The sequence below is a fragment of the Bufo gargarizans genome, chromosome 2, assembly GCF_014858855.1.
Source record: "Bufo gargarizans isolate SCDJY-AF-19 chromosome 2, ASM1485885v1, whole genome shotgun sequence".
Lineage (NCBI taxonomy): Eukaryota > Metazoa > Chordata > Amphibia > Anura > Bufonidae > Bufo > Bufo gargarizans.
Genome location: NC_058081.1, coordinates 173,012,260 through 173,033,499, shown reverse-complemented (window position 1 = coordinate 173,033,499; position 21,240 = coordinate 173,012,260). Strand labels below are relative to the sequence as shown.

The 21,240-nt window shown below is 44.2% G+C and overlaps 1 protein-coding gene across 5 annotated transcripts in view; it reads right to left on the bottom strand.

Moving 5' to 3' along the window:
* Window positions 1–509: 509 nt before the first annotated feature.
* The window catches only part of RNF111 (ring finger protein 111), a 61,796-nt gene continuing 41,065 nt past the window's right edge, over window positions 510–21,240 (bottom strand). For 2 of the 5 annotated variants that reach the window (XM_044279708.1, XM_044279709.1), the window contains exons 6-14: window positions 19,960–20,279; window positions 19,383–19,632; window positions 18,478–18,844; window positions 18,241–18,366; window positions 15,582–15,708; window positions 10,562–10,654; window positions 4,567–4,662; window positions 3,574–3,701; window positions 510–1,716 (exon numbers count right to left, since the gene is read on the bottom strand). In XM_044279708.1, coding sequence (XP_044135643.1) covers window positions 1,599–1,716; window positions 3,574–3,701; window positions 4,567–4,662; window positions 10,562–10,654; window positions 15,582–15,708; window positions 18,241–18,366; window positions 18,478–18,844; window positions 19,383–19,632; window positions 19,960–20,279 — 1,625 coding nt within the window. In that variant the 3' untranslated portion in view covers window positions 510–1,598. The remainder of the gene's footprint in view (window positions 1,717–3,573; window positions 3,702–4,566; window positions 4,663–10,561; window positions 10,655–15,581; window positions 15,709–18,240; window positions 18,367–18,477; window positions 18,845–19,382; window positions 19,633–19,959; window positions 20,280–21,240) is intronic. The other 3 variants (XM_044279710.1, XM_044279711.1, XM_044279712.1) reach the window with 3 other exon arrangements.

The following is a 21,240-nucleotide window of genomic DNA, read 5'->3' as shown; positions in this document are numbered from 1 at the left end:
CAGTGAAGAGGAAATGGTCATGGCTGAATTCCTGGGACACAGATGAAGTCTCTTGATATTTTTCTCAGTTTCAATTTTAACATGAGAACATAGGACCAAAGGAAAGGAGGAAGAGCTGGAATTATTTTTTGTATTTCACTTGTTTCAGTAAAAAAAAAAAAAATATATAACCGAAAAGCCAATTTCAGACGGAAACAGCTTGAAGTGGCTTACGTTTTCTGAAATTAGTAGTGTTGAGTGTTTTCAAGTTTGGCATACAAGGTTCGGGTAATCTAAGAATTCCGTTATGGATTCCGCTCCCAAGGACCATAACTTCCATAAAGGAATTCTTAGGTAAGCCGAACCTTGTACGCCAAACTTGAAAACACAAGTTCACGCAACACTAATTCTGAGGCTTTGTTCAGACAGTGCAGTTGATATTTTTCTGTATAGTCCAGATAGGGAAGTAAAATATAATTAAATAAAACGGTTTCCCCTTGCAACCTAAGAAATAAAGACACACAATCTGCTTCATTTAGCTAACTTTATTAAACCAAAAACTCTCTATGCAAGAGTGTTTGGGGACCTTGAAAAAAGTTCTCTGGATGCATGGACACCTGCCATATAACAGCTGCTATTAAGACTATACATTTAAATGTTAGAATCGTTGGAGACTTCTTACCCATATTAGTAAGAGTATGTACCTGACTACTTGCTAGTGGACAATTTGTTAGAGCGATTTCACAGAAGCAAAGAAAATCACGTCCAGAAAAGAAATAAATAGGTGAACAGCAGTCTAAACTCCTTAATATCGACATTTAAATATATTTGCATTGTGCTGAAAAAGTGATTTTTAACACCTTTGAGGAAACCGAACAAAATATGTGGCAAATATTTATTCTATGTTATTCTCAAAGCAGTGTGATCTCAGCGTCAAAAACAAGGTTATCTGAATCAGCACTTATTTTATTTTTTTATACAGCAGCCCAAAATAAGGAATGTTTTTATACATTATTTCCTTTTGACAACTAAACCTTTCATACATACAAACTAAAAATTAACGATTGATTAAATTAAGGATTTCACTGTTTAGTAATGAATGAAATCCATTTAGCCTGGGACTATGTAGAAACACGCGCGCGCACACACACACTCACATTTCTACCAACTAGAGCAGCTAGATCTTGCCTGCAAGTTTAAGGGTTCACAAAGCCCATAAATGTGCAAAGAAATGCAATACGAGAAACCATGCAAAATACAGAGAGTAAAACAAACTGTAAAATAACAAAACAATGGAAATGGCAGAAACAAAAAACGGGAAAAAAAAATTAAAAATAATAAAGCTGTATAAATACACATACTCTTCCCTGCTTTGTGTGCAGCAAAGGACCTAAACATGATCTGTATACAAATGGTAGTCTATAGCATTAGTTGTATACCGAGGCAGAGCAGACACCAGATTTAATGCTTCCGCATCTGTGCAGTTAAGTCATGCCATCTTTTTTTTTATTTTTAAAAGAAAATTTAATCTGGATTTCAACATAAGGTCATGCCATCTTTGGTTGGCTGCAGTACCGAAGGGGGTGAAGGGACATTATTATTTATTGATTTGAGAAATGTCAACTGTCAGTAGAAAGCTGAGCTTCAATGTCCACTCTACAAATGGGGCACTTTTTATTTGTGATCAGCCACTGGTCCACGCAAACCTGATGGAAGAGATGCATACATGGGAGGCGCCTGGAGAAAGAAAACAGAAAACCACATTAGTACAAATGTACACTCTAATAAAATAACAGCAGTGTTACCATGAAGCCTGTGGACTTCTCAAGCTATCATGTACTATCATCAGTTTGTGCGGTTGAGGAGCCCATGGGGAGGATGGGGGTTAGTCTGAACAAAGGTGCTGCTGCAACCTTTGCCCCGCTGTATCTACTGAAATAACTCAAGGGTACAAATGCAAGCGTTAGGGCAATCTCACAAGAGGGTATTCAGTGCCGGAAACGTGCTCCCATGTGATAGTGATTCCCCGAACTGAACACTGCTCCTGTGACACAAACTCGCAGCATTATAATGATTGATAATGCCGTTTGCTCCTGAACTGTACCCACATAATGCCATCAGTACAATTCAGTAAAGCAGAGGTGTGGTAGGAACACACAGCATTATAAATAATTATAATGCTGCGAGTTTTTGTCACAGGAGCTGTGATATTCTTCCGTCACACGGAGCGTATTTCCAGCGCTGAATACGCTCACACGAAATTGCCCTTAGAGCAGTTATCATGCAGCAATATCTTCTTAACTAAAAGGGACGGCCGTCTTTGATTTATTTATAAATGGATGATGGAAATATGCCGAAATCCAAGAAGCTGGACTAATGGTGTAACAAATGCATAGTTTTGTATAGCATCAGTTTCACGTACTCAGTAAAAGCAGCATTTTAAAGTAAAATAATAGTAACGGAATTGTTAAAGGGGTTCTGCACTTTCAATTAACTGATGATCTATCCTCTGGATAGATCATCAGCTTCTGATCGGCCGGGGTCCGACACCCGGGAGCCCCGTCGATCAGCTGTTTGAGAAGGCAGTGGCGCTCCAGCAGCGCCGCTGCCTTCTCACTGTTTACCGCCGGGCCGCCCGCCCACTGACGTCACGCCTTGTATCAACTAGAGCGGCTAAGCTCTGTTCACTTGAATGGAGCTTAGCCCCGCCCACTCTAGTTGATACAAGTCGTGAGTGGTCGGACGGCCCGGCGGTAAACAGTGAGAAGGCCGCGGCGATGCTGGAGCGCCGCTGCCTTCTCAAACAGCTGATCGGCGGGGGTCCTGGGTGTCGGACCCCCGCCGATCAGAAGCTGATGATCTATCCAGAGGATAGATCATCAGTTAATTGAAAGTGCAGAACCCCTTTAAGGCGTTTTGTTTCTATATATTTTTTGTTAGTTGTGATTGGCAAAAGGTCTTAAAGTGTGGTAGATTTAGTGACAATCATATCTTAAGAAAGCCATAGAACGTGACAGCCGAAAATTTGTTTCTTCGACAGCTATTTCTCCTGACAGCCACGAGTGCCTGTATATTTCAAATGGGAGGAAGAAGATGTCGTCAGGCACCTCTGGCAGAGACTTATCTCCCACAGGAACAAAGGGTTGGATATGTTGAAATTCTATGTCTAGGCTTTGCAAATACTACTACTTCCAGAAAATGGTGGCTATGGGGGTAATTTAGCAATCTGAAATATGCCTAAATTAGTAGCGCCGCTATCTGCCACTTCTCCTGGCTCATGCCAGATCTAAAATTGTGGTCGTGGCATGGGCGGGGAAGGGGCAGCAAGTCTGTTTTAGGCGTAGAAAAAGGTCTAAACATAAGACAGCTCGGAAGCGGTCTTACATTTAGAACTAGCGGAGGATCAGATAAAGTTAAGGAGAGGTCTGTGCCTCTACATAACTTTGACGAAGCCACCGCCAGCTTAGAGCTTTATTAAGGCTGGCATCTAAACGCCGGTCTTAAATATGCCCCTATAGGTGTAAGAAAAATACTCCACATGGCACATGACTCCTCAATATGAAAACATGTGTGGATCTTAACATGGTACCCTACCTGACATCTTCACCTTCCTCTAATATAGAAAGGCAAATGGTACATTTTTCTTCGGTGTCTTCCTCAGTGGCTTCCTCTTCATCTTGTTTGCCATGCAGTTTCCTCTGTGAGAACCAATCAGTGGATACCTTATTAGAGATGAAATTGTTGGCACACTTTATAAAGGCCAGTTTCAGGAATAGGCATACATTTACCACAACACAGAAATGTCCACCCCCCCAACTATCTGCAGAGCATTTATTGCACTTTTACACTTCAATGTGAATTACAGCTTAAAACTATTCCAGGATATCTAAGATTGTAACAAAGTATTCATCTTGATGCGTAAATTAATCTTTTTCATAGCCCTGCAGCACATGAGATGGACCTACAGTACTGCTCATCCTGTGCCTATCTACAGATGACCGCAATGGCAAAATTGCAAGTAGAAAGGCTGGAAATATGCACAGTAAGGCGACATTCACACGACCGTATCCATTTTGGAGGTCCTCAAATTGCTGATCCACAAACTAGGAATGCGGTCCATGTGCATCCCACACTTTGCACAGGTTCCGTTGTAAAAAAAAATTAAAAACAAATAAATAAATCACCTATTCTTGCCCACAAAATGGACAAGAATAGGACGTTCTATAATTTTTGGCATGGCCGCACGGATGCCATGGCATTCTTAACGGTTCAACATAAATGAATGGGTCTGTGTCCATTTCCCCAAAAAATGTGGATCAGATGCGGACCGAAAATACAGCTCTGATGGTTCCCATGAGTCCAGCATCTGTTATACAAGATGGGGAAATAGCTAAATACAGTAAAAGACTTCACAGAATAGAGGAACACTCGGAATATTAACTCTGGAATAGTAGAAAAGGACTAGGTTAAAGGCACTGGACAGAGAAGTCCCCAGGCAATATAATGGCTTATGAAACAATAATTCAACGTACCTGAAAAATACTGAAATATACAGTTTCACAGAAAGTTTTAATTTTAATAACTCACCTTCTTATATTTGTGTGGGTATGTGCATCTCTCTATGGTGCCCTGTGAGGCGCCGCGATTTACATTTCCAAGCCTTTCCTCCAGATGGATAAGTTCCTGTAGAAGAAAAATCATAAGTGTCAATGGAAAAAAATAGGTCTCAGCATCTAACCTCGCTCAATAAAATAAATGCAAAGCTAAATGAACTATGTGAAGATTAAAGGATTATTCCCATCTGGAAATGTATGGTATATCGACATGCTATTTTCAGAACTCCCATAGGAGCAACGGTCCATTCATAGTGGATGTGAGACAGGACCAGTTCTTGAGATAGATGTGGGACCTACTACTATTGGACATTTATAGCACATCCTGTTAATATGCCATCAAGGTTCAGATGGGAATACCCCTTTAAACATCAAGGAGTTTACACTTGCAGAACTTTACATGAAAAGTAGATAAAACTAGTTAGAAAAATAACTTTTTTCAAGACTACATATTGACCTAAAATAGAAGTCTAAAACTGACCACCAATTTCTTACTTTGTATACCTTAGTTTCAATGGCTAAAATAAATGTTATTACTTTAGGTCAGAAATTCGGTGTGATGTGCACATTTCATAACCACTATGAACTGGGCGGGCTGTGGGCGACGCGCTGTTATGGGGGGCGAGCTGTGGGCGACGCACTGTTATGGGGGGCGAGCTGTGGGCGACGCACTGTTATGGGGGGCGAGCTGTGGGCGACGCACTGTTATGGGGGGCGAGCTGTGGGCGACGCACTGTTATGGGGGGCGAGCTGTGGGCGACGCACTGTTATGGGGGGCGAGCTGTGGGCGACGCACTGTTATGGGGGGCGAGCTGTGGGCGACGCACTGTTATGGGGGGCGAGCTGTGGGCGACGCACTGTTATGGGGGGCGAGCTGTGGGCGACGCACTGTTATGGGGGGCGAGCTGTGGGCGACGCACTGTTATGGGGGGCGAGCTGTGGGCGACGCACTGTTATGGGGGGCGAGCTGTGGGCGACGCACTGTTATGGGGGGCGAGCTGTGGGCGACGCACTGTTATGGGGGGCGAGCTGTGGGCGACGCACTGTTATGGGGGGCGAGCTGTGGGCGACGCACTGTTATGGGGGGCGAGCTGTGGGCGACGCACTGTTATGGGGGGCGAGCTGTGGGCGACGCACTGTTATGGGGGGCGAGCTGTGGGCGACGCACTGTTATGGGGGGCGAGCTGTGGGCGACGCACTGTTATGGGGGGCGAGCTGTGGGCGACGCACTGTTATGGGGGGCAAGCTGTGGGCGACGCACTGTTATGGGGGGCAAGCTGTGGGCGACGCACTGTTATGGGGGGCAAGCTGTGGGCGACGCACTGTTATGGGGGGCAAGCTGTGGGCGACGCACTGTTATGGGGGGCAAGCTGTGGGCGACGCACTGTTATGGGGGGCAAGCTGTGGGCGACGCACTGTTATGGGGGGCAAGCTGTGGGCGACGCACTGTTATGGGGGGCAAGCTGTGGGCGACGCACTGTTATGGGGGGCAAGCTGTGGGCGACGCACTGTTATGGGGGGCAAGCTGTGGGCGACGCACTGTTATGGGGGGCAAGCTGTGGGCGACGCACTGTTATGGGGGGCAAGCTGTGGGCGACGCACTGTTATGGGGGGCAAGCTGTGGGCGACGCACTGTTATGGGGGGCAAGCTGTGGGCGACGCACTGTTATGGGGGGCAAGCTGTGGGCGACGCACTGTTATGGGGGGCAAGCTGTGGGCGACGCACTGTTATGGGGGGCAAGCTGTGGGCGACGCACTGTTATGGGGGGCAAGCTGTGGGCGACGCACTGTTATGGGGGGCAAGCTGTGGGCGACGCACTGTTATGGGGGGCAAGCTGTGGGCGACGCACTGTTATGGGGGGCAAGCTGTGGGCGACGCACTGTTATGGGGGGCAAGCTGTGGGCGACGCACTGTTATGGGGGGCAAGCTGTGGGCGACGCACTGTTATGGGGGGCAAGCTGTGGGCGACGCACTGTTATGGGGGGCAAGCTGTGGGCGACGCACTGTTATGGGGGGCAAGCTGTGGGCGACGCACTGTTATGGGGGGCAAGCTGTGGGCGACGCACTGTTATGGGGGGCAAGCTGTGGGCGACGCACTGTTATGGGGGGCAAGCTGTGGGCGACGCACTGTTATGGGGGGCAAGCTGTGGGCGACGCACTGTTATGGGGGGGCAAGCTGTGGGCGACGCACTGTTATGGGGGGGCAAGCTGTGGGCGACGCACTGTTATGGGGGGGCAAGCTGTGGGCGACGCACTGTTATGGGGGGAGCTGTGGGTGACGCACTGTTATGAAAACAAATATTTTGAACCAAAAGGTGTGTTTTGGTGGGTTTTTAACTGATGGTGGTCTGTGGATGACGCACTGTTATGGGGGCATCTGTGGATAACACTTATGGGGGGGGGGGGTGACACATATATAGCATCTTATGCTGTTCCCCTCTGTGTCTTCTTATGTCCCTGTGTAAATAAATAGTGACCCCCATTACACCAGGCCCCGCTCACAGCAGTCTTCATATGTAAACTAGCAGACAGGCCGGCAGCGTAACGTCACAGCTTCATTAATTAAGTGGGAGGAGCGCGACGAAGTGAGTGACGTTACGCTGCCGGCGTGCCTGCTAGTTTGATAGTGAGTACTACTACAGACAATTACCGTAGTTTAACCAAGCAGAGCCACTGGTTGAGGACTATACATGACTAGACTTTACATATGAAAACTTCTGTGAGCGGGGCCCGATGTAATCAAGTAAAGTGGGCCCACTGCGAGTGCAACAGCACCCCGGCCTCCAGCCCCTCTTCCCACCCCGCGTGATAGAGCTCTGATACATCGCAGGCCATGCTGTGCAGCATAGCGGCCAGCGATGTATCAGTGCCAGCAATGTAAAAATTGCACCATTCGCTTTATAAACGACACACACACTTTTGAGGGGGGAAGGGGGTGCGTCTTATAAAGCGAAAGAAATATGGTAAATCTTTATAAATAAAATGTATTCGAAGTTTCGAACAAGATGAACTTGCTTCTTGTCTAATAGATTAACATAAGAAAAACGTATGCACACTCTCGCAGTCCCAACCACCAGAACTTTCCTATAGCTGCTGGATTTCAGGGTGGTCGTAACCTCTGGAAACAAGCAGTGTATAATGTGATGAAAAAAATGAATCCAGCCAGCAAAGGAGAGAATATGGACAATCACAGTATATTAGCAAGTGCCTTGTAGTAACTTCTGGGATTCGTGTCGCCACCTATCCCTTGGTTCAACTTGATGGACTTATGTCTTTTTTCAACTGTATTAACTATGTACTATGTAACTTTCTCTACATGTTAAATGCCATTTGCTGAAGTGAGACAATCCCTTTAAAGCTGGCCGTACACATTATATACAGCTATTCCTACCAAACTCCCGCTTACACATGCACACTCTATACAGCATGCGCGTGTTCTCAATAGAGACAGGGCATAAGCTCTGCCAGACTTCTTTTATAACGGTATGATTTGGCATGTTAAATCTAACCGCACAATCCTTCTCTCCCCTGATATCTGCTGTTGGGAGAAGAGTCAGGAGGTCCCTGCACACATAAGATGGTTGGGTGTTTGCTTCCACTGAAACCGATGGATTTGGCTGACACCCATTTAATGTGTATGGTCAGCTTAAATCTATTGTATTGCATGAGCCAGGATAAGCAGATTTCACAGTGACGCACAGCACTGACGGGGCAGCGTTATCTGGGAGGGATGGTGATGTTACTGCCTCGAGTTGCAAACTACATTGACTGTAATGCAAACCCTTTCACGCAGCGCTGAGGGGGGGGATGGGACAGTTTTATAAAGCAAGGTTTCCTTCCTCTTTAGCTATGTCTTAGCTAAAAAGTGATTGCTGGCAAGACACACAAAGTATTTAACCCCCAGGCGCGGTGAGGAAGCTGGCAGCCTGCGAAAGTCTCTCACCGCACCTGCGCCGAATACTGAACTGAGCGAGATTTCACCAGAGCACAGGGCTGGCAGACAGATGCGAGCGCTGCCTGGCCCTGTCAATCAGGACTTGGAGGTGACAAAAGGTGGGAGAACGGAGCCTCTAGGAGCAGGAACAAGGCCCCCCCCGCTCCTAGAGGCTAATTAGCATATTATAAAAGTTAGATTTCTGGCGTAACGGGGGCAGAGATAAATGTGGGAACAGGCTAGTTAGGTTTAGCTGACATTAGCACATCGCTAATGTCAGCTAGCTTAATAGGGTAAAATTTGGTGACAGAATCCCTTTAAGGAAAACCTTTTTCGGTTTGCTAGGGATTTGAGACTGGGACGAAGTTTATATTCCAACAGGGCAAGGACCCTAAACATACTGCTAACGATATACTGGAGTGACTTAAGGGTAAACATTTAAATGTCTTGTAATGCCCAAGTCAAAGCCCACAACTCGATCCAATAGGGAATCTGTGGCGTGACTGCTGTACACCAACACAACAGATCTAACAAGCGGTTTTGGAAGAATAGACAACAATCTCAGGGTCTAGATGTGCTAAGAGACAAATCCCAAGTCTTGCAATCTGTGCTGCAATTACAAAGTATTGACTTTCAGGGGGTGAATACTTATGCACATTAACGTTCTCAGTTTTTTTAGTATGAATCAAATCCCCCAAAACCCCATTTTAATTCCACAGTTGTAATACATCAAAACAAGATGGGGGGGGGGAGGGGGTGGAATATGTGTGTGTGTGTGAATACTTTCTAAAGGCATTGTTGCTGTATTTATTGCATCCCATCATCCAAACAAGCTTTAAATGGGCTACCTAAAGAGGCAAAACGTTTAGTACAGTGCTCAGAATTAAAGAACCGATGCTTACCCTTGCGATACCCCACCACTGCCATTCTGGTGCTTACCGGGTCCCAACTTCCTGCTCCAGGCTTGACAAACAGGAAGTGGGAGGATATGACTATTCACCTACCGGGGCAATAACAGGGCACGGCAGGGACTGCAATTTCTTATGTATCAAGCCTGGACTAAGGACTAGCAGAGACCAGCAAACACCATAACAGCAGTGGATCACGAGATTATGGATTCTTAATTTTTTTTCCTGTGCACTTTACTATCATTTTTCCTCACTGGACAACCCCTTTAACATTTGCTCACAAATGACAGTTACTGAACATAGAGGATACACAATGGGCAATGTTGCAACGTGCAGCAAAGTGGCATCAACTTTTATATAAAACTACAGACTGGACCAAGATTATAATTTACAAATAAAATCGAATGCTAAATGTTTTAGTCTTAGAGTGCAATACTTAAAGGGAACGTTGAAGATGGTTTCTGAGCTTCGGGCGGCAGATTATAGAACAGGACAGATGAGCAGATTGATGTATACTTTTTGGGGAAAAGATTCAGAATAACCTCTTTTGCATTCATTCCAATTCCCGCTCATTCTGGGCTTTAAAGTGAAGGTAGTGTTCATATCTAGGACTGCCAATACACCGATGGAACCACCTCCTTGACTTCAAAGTCCAGAATAAGCAGGAATTTAAGTGAAGGGAGGATACAGGAGCTTTCCCCATAATACGGTGCACCTATCTGCTCAGCTCCTCCTGCTCTATAACATGCTGCTGGCAGATGACATTGTGTTTTCATGGTCACCGGTTCCCTTTGATCATTTTAACATAATTAAACAAAATGCGTATATTTGAACATCAAAATGTGCATGTAACAATATACTGAACTTCACAGCAGAATAAATCATAAATTAGGGTTTTATCCCTGCCTTATAGCTCATTCCCAGATGCACACATCTGCGGGACCCTAAAAATTGGCCAGTTTCTTGTATTTGGGGAACCCATATTAACACTCTGCATCTGATGAGGGGGATAGTTTATTGTGTATCCTTTTTTTGTTACACCAAGATCACAGCAACCTCATGGAAATATTCCATAGATACGCTGCTCAAAAACATGACAGCAGAAAGCTAACAGTCTGTTACAAACCTCAAAATTGCCCCTGAAAGGAACTCTGAATGACCTTCCATCCAATCCAGATGAAATGTAGCGGATGTGAGGGTAGCCCGCCATGTCTGGAACCTATTCAAATAGCAGATGTAAGTTAAACTTTAACACAACTGCTTGGAAATGATCGCATCGATCTCTTTGCTGTCAGAGGGGTTAGGGTGAGCCGCTAAAGGAGAGGAGCGCCCATCTGGCAGCAAACAGATTGCTTGTCATAGAAAAATAAAAATATATATATGAAACACATATCTATAACAAAAGACCAAAATCTGTTTTTGTTTCTTTATTTGCAGGAGAAAGTGGTGGCCTACCATATGCAACCCCATACATTCACTGTACCATGGCACTACAGAAACGGTTTCCGTCTCCGTACAAGAGGTGGATACATCACGGGCCCCAGACAATTGATTTCATGAAGACAACTTCCATGACATAAGACAAAGACGGGCAACATTTCAGACAGAAATTAGCCGGCTTGGCAGCACCAGGTACAAAGCTCTACAGTCTTCACAGGTCTGAAACACGCCATTCTTTGGATTTGCAAGTCAAAGACTTAACAAAGGGGATCAATACTAGCCCTTCTGCCGTCATCGGCACGTCTTACTCATTCAATTTAAAGGTAATTGACAAATAAAAAATAAAAAAAAAGGATGATGCAAAACTCCAAAAGGCCAAAATGCCCAACTAAGCACTAAACCAGTAAGACACAGAGAAGGGGTTAGTAGTGCGCCAAGAGATGGCCAATCTGCACTTAGAAAAAGCAGAAAACTAAAAAACTTTTAAATAAATGGGAATACTCTAAATCATCCAATCTCGGACTTCAAATTTGATGGACTGAAAAGTTGAACAGCTGCAGAACAGAACTGTCATGGAAATACAACTATACACGCCACGAAGAGTTAAAAGAATCCAAAAGGAACTCCTCCTGCCCTGCGCATTGTCACTGCAGCCATCGCGTTACGGAGATTTAGAATCAGATGCAGAGTGTCAATGACTGTCATTTAAGGGGGAAGATTTCTTGTCTGACTACTCAGTTTTCATTGAAAGTAGAAAAGCAGAAAATGGTACTAGAAGGCTGGTACAAAGAAATTAGTTTGTGAGAGATTATAAAAGACATTGGCTTCTTTGGTTTATTTGCCAGTTAGGCCCTCATACTACCATCCATGGAGAGCGTGTGCTGAGCGGCTAGGCTCTGGTATCAGTTAGCGGTAATATGTATGAGGACAGCACATGTTGCTTAGTACTATACCGCTTTTAATCAGTGTTGGCGGTTTGCAGATAGCTTAGCAGAACTGTGCCCGGGCACATGCCCCCATTATTGAGCAAAATAGCTTTTCAGTGAACATGCATTTTATGCTTCGGCATGTAACAAGTTAAATATATATAGTATAGATTATACACCATTACCATTGCTGTACCACTGTGCATACAGGTAAAACTCGAAAAACTAGAATATCGTGCCAAAGTCCATTTATTTCAGTAATGCAAATTAAAAGGAATTGCAGTAATGCAGCTTAAAATTTTAATTTTGTGAAAAGGTTCAATATTCTAAGCTCAAAGTGTCACATTCTATCCATATCCCCTGAGCAAAGGGGACCTGAGATTATGAGACCCCCAGAGTCACAAGCTGTAAGCCATAATCATCCAAATTATAACAAATAAAGGCTCGAAATATCTCACTGTGCATGTGATGAGTCTCTCATATTAGTTTCACCTTTTAAGTTGCATTACTGAAATAAATGAACTTTGCACAATATTCTAATTTTTCGAGTTTCACCTGTAGGATTTAAAATTGTAAATGTCTATGTCATTTGTGAGCTCAGGCTCCCCTTGAACTTCCAAAGCTACAGAACGCTTTAAACCTTTTCTCATTGATCTACATCAGTTAAAGGACAACATTCAAATACATCTATATCTAGTCAAGCAATTCAACAGCAAACACTTTGTCAAATCTGTCACCAGCGACCTCCCTAACAGGCCGTCTGCATAGACACATAGCTGGGGTTCACCTAATTAAAACGGCTTTTTTTTGCTTTTGTTGATCCGAGGTTCCGTTTCTGCTTCTTACTATGCAAATGAGGCCTTTGGTGCAAAAAGAGGGTCACCATTGCTCTTGTACCCAAGCTCCACCCTCACTGCTTTGATTGACAGGGCCAGGCAGTGGCAAAGCAGTGAGGGAGGCGTTGGCCACATAAAAGAGGCAGAGCTTGGGTGCAACAAGAGCAATGGTTATGACCTCATTGCGCCAAAGGCCTAATCTGCATGTTAAGAAAAAGTATCATAATTCGGGAATGGAGCCTCAAATCAAGAAAAAATAAAACAGTGTTTTAAATCAGGTGAACCACAGCTGTGCGTCTATGCAAACAGCCTGATAGGGAGGTCGCTGGTGACAGATTCTCAGCAAGTTTCATAGTTCTGCAGCCCGTTCTGGAAATCATGGGAGGTCCAAAGTCTTCACAAACAAGATCTTCTAATGAGTCTATGATATGACAGGAGATCGATGATTTCACCTTTACAGTCACATAGCAATATTGCTTACACGCATATTTAAAGGGCTTCTGTCACCCCCCAAAAGTCATTTTTCATATATAGTGCTCTTAGCCTTTTTCGTTCACTAGTTTCTTAAAAAAACTGACTTTTATAATATGTAAAATTACCTCTCTACCAGCAAGTAGGGCGGTTACTTGCTGGTAGCAGCCGCATCCTGCTTTAAAAAAAAACGCCCCCTCCTCCTGTTGATTGACAGGGCCAGCGAGCGCTCTCGTCTTCTGGCTGGCCCTGTTTGCGTTTAATATCTCGCGCCTGCGCCGTACCGGTCTTCAGTCGGCGCAGGCCCACTGAGAGGAGGACGCTCGCTCGGCCGCTCCCTCCTCAGTGCGCCTGCGCCGGGTGTAGATGTGACATCATCGGCGCATTGATGAAGGAGCAGCCGAGCGAGCGTCCTCCTCTTAGTGCGCCTGCGCCGACTGAAGACCGGTACGGCGCAGGCGCGAGATTTTGAACGCAAACAGGGCCAGCCAGAAGATGAGAGCGATCGCTGGCCCTGTCAATCAAGAGGAGGAGGGGGCGTTTTTTTTTAAAGCAGGATGCGGCTGCTACCAGCAAGTAACCGCCCTACTTGTTGGTAGAGAGGTAATTTACATATTATAAAAGTCAGTTTTTTAAAGAAAATAGTTAGTTAACGAAAAAGGCTAGGAGCACTATATATTGATAAATGGCTTTTAAGTAGCCAAAAAACAAAAAATGACTTTTGGGGGGTGACAGAAGCCCTTTAACCTTTAAAGGGCTTCTGTCACCCCACTAAAGTGATTTTTTTTTTTTGGGCTAGTGAAATTAGTTATATTGCGATATATGACAATATAATTGTGTTACTTTGATCCAGCAGTTTCTGCAAAAAACGAAGTTTTATAATATGTAAATTCGGTCTCTACCAGCAAGTAGGGCGTCTACTTGCTGGTAGCTGCTGCAGAAAACCGCCCCCTCGCCGTGTTGATTGACAGGGCCAGCCGGGATCTCCTCCTCCGGCCAGCCCTGTCGGCATTTCAAAAATCGCGCGCCTGTGTTGATTCGGCGCAGGCGCTCTGAGATGAGGAGGCTCGTCTCCTCAGCACTCCCTCAGTGCGCCTGCGCCGATGACGTCTTCTATTTCGGTGATGTCATCGGCGCAGGCGCACTGAGGGAGTTCTGAGGAGACGAGCCTCCTCATCTCAGAGCGCCTGTGCCGAATCAACACAGGCGCGCGATTTTTGAAATGCCGACAGGGCTGGCCGGAGGAGGAGATCCCGGCTGGCCCTGTCAATCAACACGACGAGGGGGCGGATTTCTGCAGCAGCTACCAGCAAGTAGCCGCCCTACTTGCTGGTAGAGACCGAATTTACATATTATAAAACTTCGTTTTTTGCAGAAACTGCTGGATCAAAGTAAGTAACACAATTATATTGTCATATATCGCAATAGAACTAATTTCACTAGCCCAAAAAAAAAAAATCACTTTAGTGGGGTGACAGAAGCCCTTTAATGCTACTGCTCATTTTATTATTTTTCTATATGTAAAAACAGTAATACAATTGTATAAAATGCACCCTCCATAGCGTTTCCCACTATACTCTCTGCATCAACCATCATTTACAGTACTTTTATCAGCAGGTGTACCCCCAGAAAAGTAGACATTAAATTGTAATCCACCTGCTTATAGAAAGGGGCAATTACTAACTTACAATTTATGCAATTAACTTAATCATTTATGTGGGGAAAAAACCTGCAGACAGGACGCCCCCATGATGCCAATGAGAAGCAAAGAACTAACAAGCCCTATAAATTTAACTATAGATTCATCAATGCTTTACCACAAATCTGAAAATAAAGACTTCATCTGCTCCACAACGCATCACAACAATACAAACACTTATCCTGCATCACAGGCGCTAAACAGTTACTGTCAGCTGTACAGCTATTCCTCCAGACTCCCCCATCCACATGAATGCTCAGTTTGGCTGAGCGTGCAGGTGTTCAATCGGGGAGAGGGGAGTAAGTCACAGCCAGAAACGTCTGCTATTGGCTTATTCCCCCTGTTAACTTCTCTCCCCTGAGATTAAATATGCCTAATCCTTCTTTTCCTTAAAATCATCTGTCGGGGGACAGTCAGGAGGCTCCTATATGGATAGTCAGCCATACCTGACAAAATTGGTGGGTTTGGCTGACACACACATATATATTAGATCTTTAGAGGTTAAAGGGGTTATCAGTTTTTTGTTTTTAAATCATCACCCCTATTAATGTGGATTATAACGGTAATATAGATGATTAGTTTTTCTTTACCAGGTCAAAGCTGCGCTAAGTCACATGACATACATTCGGCACGTGATCATAGCCCAGTTACAACCCACAATGTATGCGGCTTGCGTATGTGCAGTCAGGTAGCCTTAAAGGGGATAACCCCTTTAACGTGATAAATACTGGTAAATAATCTGCATTATATAGAAGCACAGCGAACATATCTTACCATTAAGGGTAGTGCCCCGAGCTGTAAGTGGTGAAGCCGCGGAGGTGTATGGTAGGGAGATAAATGCGGATGTAAGGGACTGGTTTGGTAGGGTGCTGCAGTCACTCCAGTTTCAATTGCAATCTCCCTGCAGGATTCAAACAAAATAATTCGAACATTTTTTTTTTTCAGTGCAAAATTGGCTAAAGAATACAAATATGAAAGAGGTAACAGATCTGAGTGGATTTATTATGATTGACATTAAGACATTTAAAAAGGCATATCTGAGGGGAATCATTTTATTTAAAGAGAACCCGTCACCGCTCCTGACATGCCTATTTTAATAGCTTCATGTATTCCCCATGTAATAACAATTCTGGCGCATCTATTCTTATGGCTCTATGATGTGCCATCCCTTTATTATTTCTACTAGAAGTTATGAATCAATTGCCAGCAGTCTGCAGTAAGGGTACAGAGGAGAGGTAACCAGTTGGGGGGGGGGGGGGGGTGTACCTGCACAGACTCACTCTATCCAATCAGTGCTGCCATTGTCTGTCTAGACTGTGCAGGTACACACCCCCAACTGGTTACCACCCCTCTGTACCCTTACTGCAGACTGCTAGAAATTGGAATGGTACATCATAGAGCAATAAGAATAGAATCGCCAGAATGGTTATTACACGGGGAATGCAGGACGCTATTAAAAAAAAAAAAGCATGTCAGGAGTGGTGAAGGATCCTCTTTAAAAACAGGGTTGGAAGGAGTGTAAAAGAAAAGATCATCTCGCCTATTCCCCGCACCTGCTTGGTCCTTGCTCCTCTCCACTACCTGGTCTTGGCTCAACAAAGGAAATGGCTTGAACGGCCCCCTCATTCAATCACTGGCTGCAGTGGTGAGCTGCCTCAACCAGCGATGGACAGAGTAGGCCGTCCAAGTCATTTCCCATGTGTCCATCCCGAGACCAATAAATGAAGAGGAGCATCAGAACAGAAGTGGTGGGGAATTGCTCTAAAGAGTAATGATTGCCTTCCTCCAAGCCAGAAATCAGAAACTGTACGTGGACACCACCAACCCACTGACTATATCAGCTCTGCGCACAGCGAGAGGGAGGCCCCGATTCATCAGGTCACGGGATGTACCTCTAAATTATGTGCAATTCACAATCTGTCTCAGACAAAAACCTTACATGGGGAAAATAAAAAAACATTGCAAAAAAGGACCTAAATAAATCTCTAGAAATTACGTCTTACACATAGTGAGAGGAAGTCTGATATCTCAGCACTGCTGTGTCCTTTCCCAGATATGGTGAAGTAGGGGGACATATCAGGTGAGCTATTTTACAGCTCTCTTTGGGAGGTCATCTGGCGAGTGCATTTGTGCCGTCTGTGGTGTTAGGGCAAGATATCCAAATACAAAGGGGCCCAGGAATAGATTCCCATCAAGGTAAACGTGTCAGTAGCAACATGTCACTAAAAAGGATGTCCTGCTGACAAACATTTATATTTTAGAATTATAAGAAGGAAAATAATATTTTTACACAAACTCCAGGTACCTCAGATCCAGTTTATACAAGGCCTTACTGTTAAGGGTCTACAAATGTTTGTCTACAGTACACAAGATTTTTTTTTTATCTTAACCAGTTCAAGACTGGGCCAATTAACCCTATTTTTCTTTTTTTTTCTTTTTTTTTTTTTTAGCATGTGTCTTTGAAAGCCATACATTTTTTCAGTTTGGTTATGTAAATAATTTGTGCGCCTTTTTTCAGTGATACATGGGGTTTTATTCTTCTAAGTCTTTTTTATTTTAGTACTCTAAAAACATTTAGACCTGGGAAAATCTAAAAGAGGCATTTTTTAAAACTGTCTTTTTGTTGCATTTCTTTTTTTTTTTACAGCACAAAGTGCAACTAAAATCCTTTTTTAAATAAGGAAAGGGGGCATCAAAGGGGATGTGCTAACCCCCCTCTGGGGCAGACCTGCAAATGGAAGCATACTTACCTGCTCCACTGGGCTTTCAGGATGTAAAAAGCGTTGAAACGGATGTTTACATTCTGGAAGCCCAACTGAGTAGACAAGGCCGGGGAATGAAGCAGACATTTAGGGATATGGGCTTCCCTTTGCCCCCCGCCCCACAAAAGTACACAACCCCTATAACAGTTGTTTTGATATAGAAGAATTGTATTGGTTATGGTCGACAGGGGAGGGGCTAGTATCTGCAGTGTGGTGGCTTTATTTTTTTCTAAATTTTTTACTCCGTTTTTTGACATGGTGCCTCCCCAATATGGTCACACAAAACCTTTGGAGGGTACTTAATGTTACTTTTTTTGTCGTTAGAGTGCCGTTTACAGAGCGAAGGAGAAGGCAGGGAAAAAGCCTATCCTTGCCTTCTCTATGGGGAGCCCTGCTTTCTTCAACAGCAGTTTTCGCACTCCCGCAGCTACCAACTCTGCAAGTGTCATTCTTGAACAACCTTGCCCAGCTATATAGTGTCTACCCAAACGATTAAGGTCTGTGTGTTGCCGTCAAGTGGCTAATAATGGCAATGGCAAACAAAAAAAGTGCACTCCTACACACAAATAAGGTGCCACCATAACAATTCAATATATATCCATTTCTACTTTGTAAAAGATAGAAAGATTTGTACATAGAATTGCGAACCTGCATTTATTTAGCGTACTTACCAGGCCGACCGTTCAGAAGCTTGCCTGGGATGAGAGGACATTGTTTGTGGCACATGAATATGGTGTCCATGGCCGTAGTTTGGATGCATTCTGTGTGGATGTGGCGGTGGGCGTTCGTGAGCACGCCTAGAAAGCAGTGCAAAACAATAGTTTGGGTTTTTGTTACCAGCAAAGTAGCTGAGAAATCCAAATCTGTATTGGCAAAAAAGAGAGCCCTACAACAGAAAACAAACTTACGTTGGATGCTGCATCAGACGCCGCCTTTGAACTTCCATTCTTTGAATAACCTCATGGGGGCGTAGCCTCTGCGTTGCAGGTGCTGTTGCAGAAATATGATGAGACATGGACTGATGGGAGGAGGAGAGATGCTGAGATAGCGGAGCAGTAGCACTTGTAAAGTGGTAGGATGGTGGTGGAGGAGGCACAGGATGTGTGGAGGAAAGGCTGGGGAGAGATGGGTGAAAAGGGGGCACCGGGTGAGCAATCACATAGTCCATCTGAGGAGGCGGAGGGGGTGGTGGTGGCGGCGGCTGCGGTGGAGGATTAGAATGTGAATGAGGACAAGCAGATGGTTGATGATGGAGCGGTCTTGTAAGTGATGCATCTACAAAAATGAGATAAAATGGGATTAGCACAAACAAATCACTAAGTAGAACGAAAGAACGTTGTATCTGCGTTTATATCTCTAGTAATTGTTAGGTTTATTTGTAAGGGGAAAAGATCCCATTGTGGGGTCTGTCGTTTTCTCAGGAAAAATAGAGCTACATACGACATTATTCGTCTTGTTAAATCTGATGGGATCTGCAATAGAGGCTCAGAAAGGCCCCTGATGCAGATGCGAACAGGGCCTTATGGAATCAGTGGAAAGAAGTATGTAATAAATAAATCAAGGGGTTTTAAACAGTTTAGACGTTAACAATAGTAGTTTTGTCAGTTGCATTTTTACAAACCTTTATGAGGCTTGCATGGCTGCAAAGTGTAACTGAACAAATCTCTAGTTTACAAAAAAGCTGAATAATAGAATTAAGGGCAGATATCACCCCCTAGAAACTTGCCAAAAACTAAATTTTTCCTGCACAAAGGAAGAAAACCAGGTATACAGTATTTTACAGAACCTGCCGTTAAAAGCATGGAATACCTACATGGGGCATGCATAAAATGCCGACAGGAGGAAAGAGATGTCTGGGGAGGTGGTTGCGCCTGGGCTACCAGGCTAGGTCCATAGCCATCAATAGCCATAGTTTGAGCTGTACTGGCAGCCGACTGATGTCCATAAACTGAAGACCGTGAAGATGAACCAGGACAGCAAGGGTCAAAAGCAGAGGTGCTATGAAAGCTAACACTTCCATGGCTTCTTATACCATTATTGCTCAGGTCCACAGGCAAGGCTTGCTGTAAAATAAAAATGTACATAAATGTAAAACCAATAAAAAAAAATAAAAAAGTATGTAAAGCACAAAGAAGCATATAAAGCAATCAAAAGGTGGTAAACACGGCAATAAAAGACTAGACCTAACAGTCATGGTCATATTAGTAATACAAGCTGTTTCTCACACATTTCCATATTCATATGTGGCACGTTCACACTTGCATACTATTCTGGTGTTCAGTTACATATAGGAATATTGCAACGACAAGGAATCTACAGAATATGGCACGGATTCACAAAAGAAACCAGAGATTATTTTTAAGTGAATATCTATAAAAGCTGCATCTTACCGGGTCATGGTAGGTAGAAGAAGAGCTGCTTGCTGCTCCACAAGGCGGTGGGACAGGGGCATTTCTTTCCACAGGACAGTGTGTGTCCGTGAAGGAAGGAGACAAGGGAACGGTGGGGTGAGAACTGTGATGGTGGTGATGATGGTGATGTGGAAAGTGGTGACTGTGCGTTGGATAACAACTTGTATGAGGATGTCCTAGGACATGGGGATTCTGAGATGATCCTCCACAGGATGAATGTTCCGGGCAACAAGTTGGTAATCGTGGCATTGCTGGCGGCCCACCATCGGCAGTAGTGCTAGTAGTCCTTCTGGTGTCATCTACAAGAGGAATTAAAAAGACAATTTAAAAATCAAAGGGGAAACTTTTGAACACCTTAAAATGCACAGTATTATGTCAAGTATAAGCGTGCTTTGTCATGGCTTATTTGTTGCTCAGGCTCTGCTCACACCTGCATCGGTCAATTCTGCTCCATCATTGGTGTAGAACAAATTGGGCTACTTTCACACTAGCGGTTTTAATTCCGCTATTGAGATCTGTCAGAGGATCTCAATAGAGGAAGAAAACGCTTCCGTTTTGTCCCCATTCATTGTCAATGGGGAAAAAACTGAACGAAACGGAATGCACCAAAATGCATTCTGGTCCGTTTGGTTGTGTCTCCATCACTGACAGAAAAATGCGGCAAGCAGCGTTTTTCTGTCCGCGATGTGGTGTGGAGCAAGATAGATCCGTCCTGACACACAATGCAAGTAAATGGGGTTCAAGACGGATCTGTCATGGCTATAGAAGACATAATACAACCGGATCCGTTCATGACGGATGCATGCGGTTGTATTATGATAACGGAAGCGTTTTTTTTGGCAGATCCATGACGGATCCGCATTTTTGCGAACAGCATACGGCCGTCTGAATAAGCCCTCATGGGTATCATAGGGTTAAGCACATTATTAAGGAATAATTTAACTATTGTGATAATAAGAATGATGTTTGGTTAAGCACTCAGCACTTTAATTATTATAGATATGGACATATAAAGTGCTGAGTGCTTAACCAAACATCATTCTTATTATCACAATAGTTAAATTATTCCTTAATAATGTGCTTAACCCTACGATACCCATAAGGGCTTATTCAGACGGCCGTATGCCGTTTGCAAAAATGCGGATCCGTTTTTTTTGCGGAACAGATGCTGTCCCATTCACTTCTATGGGGCCCTTTTCTTCCATTGCACGGCTCAGCAAAACAAATGAAACATGTCCTATACTTGTCAGTGAAAATCAG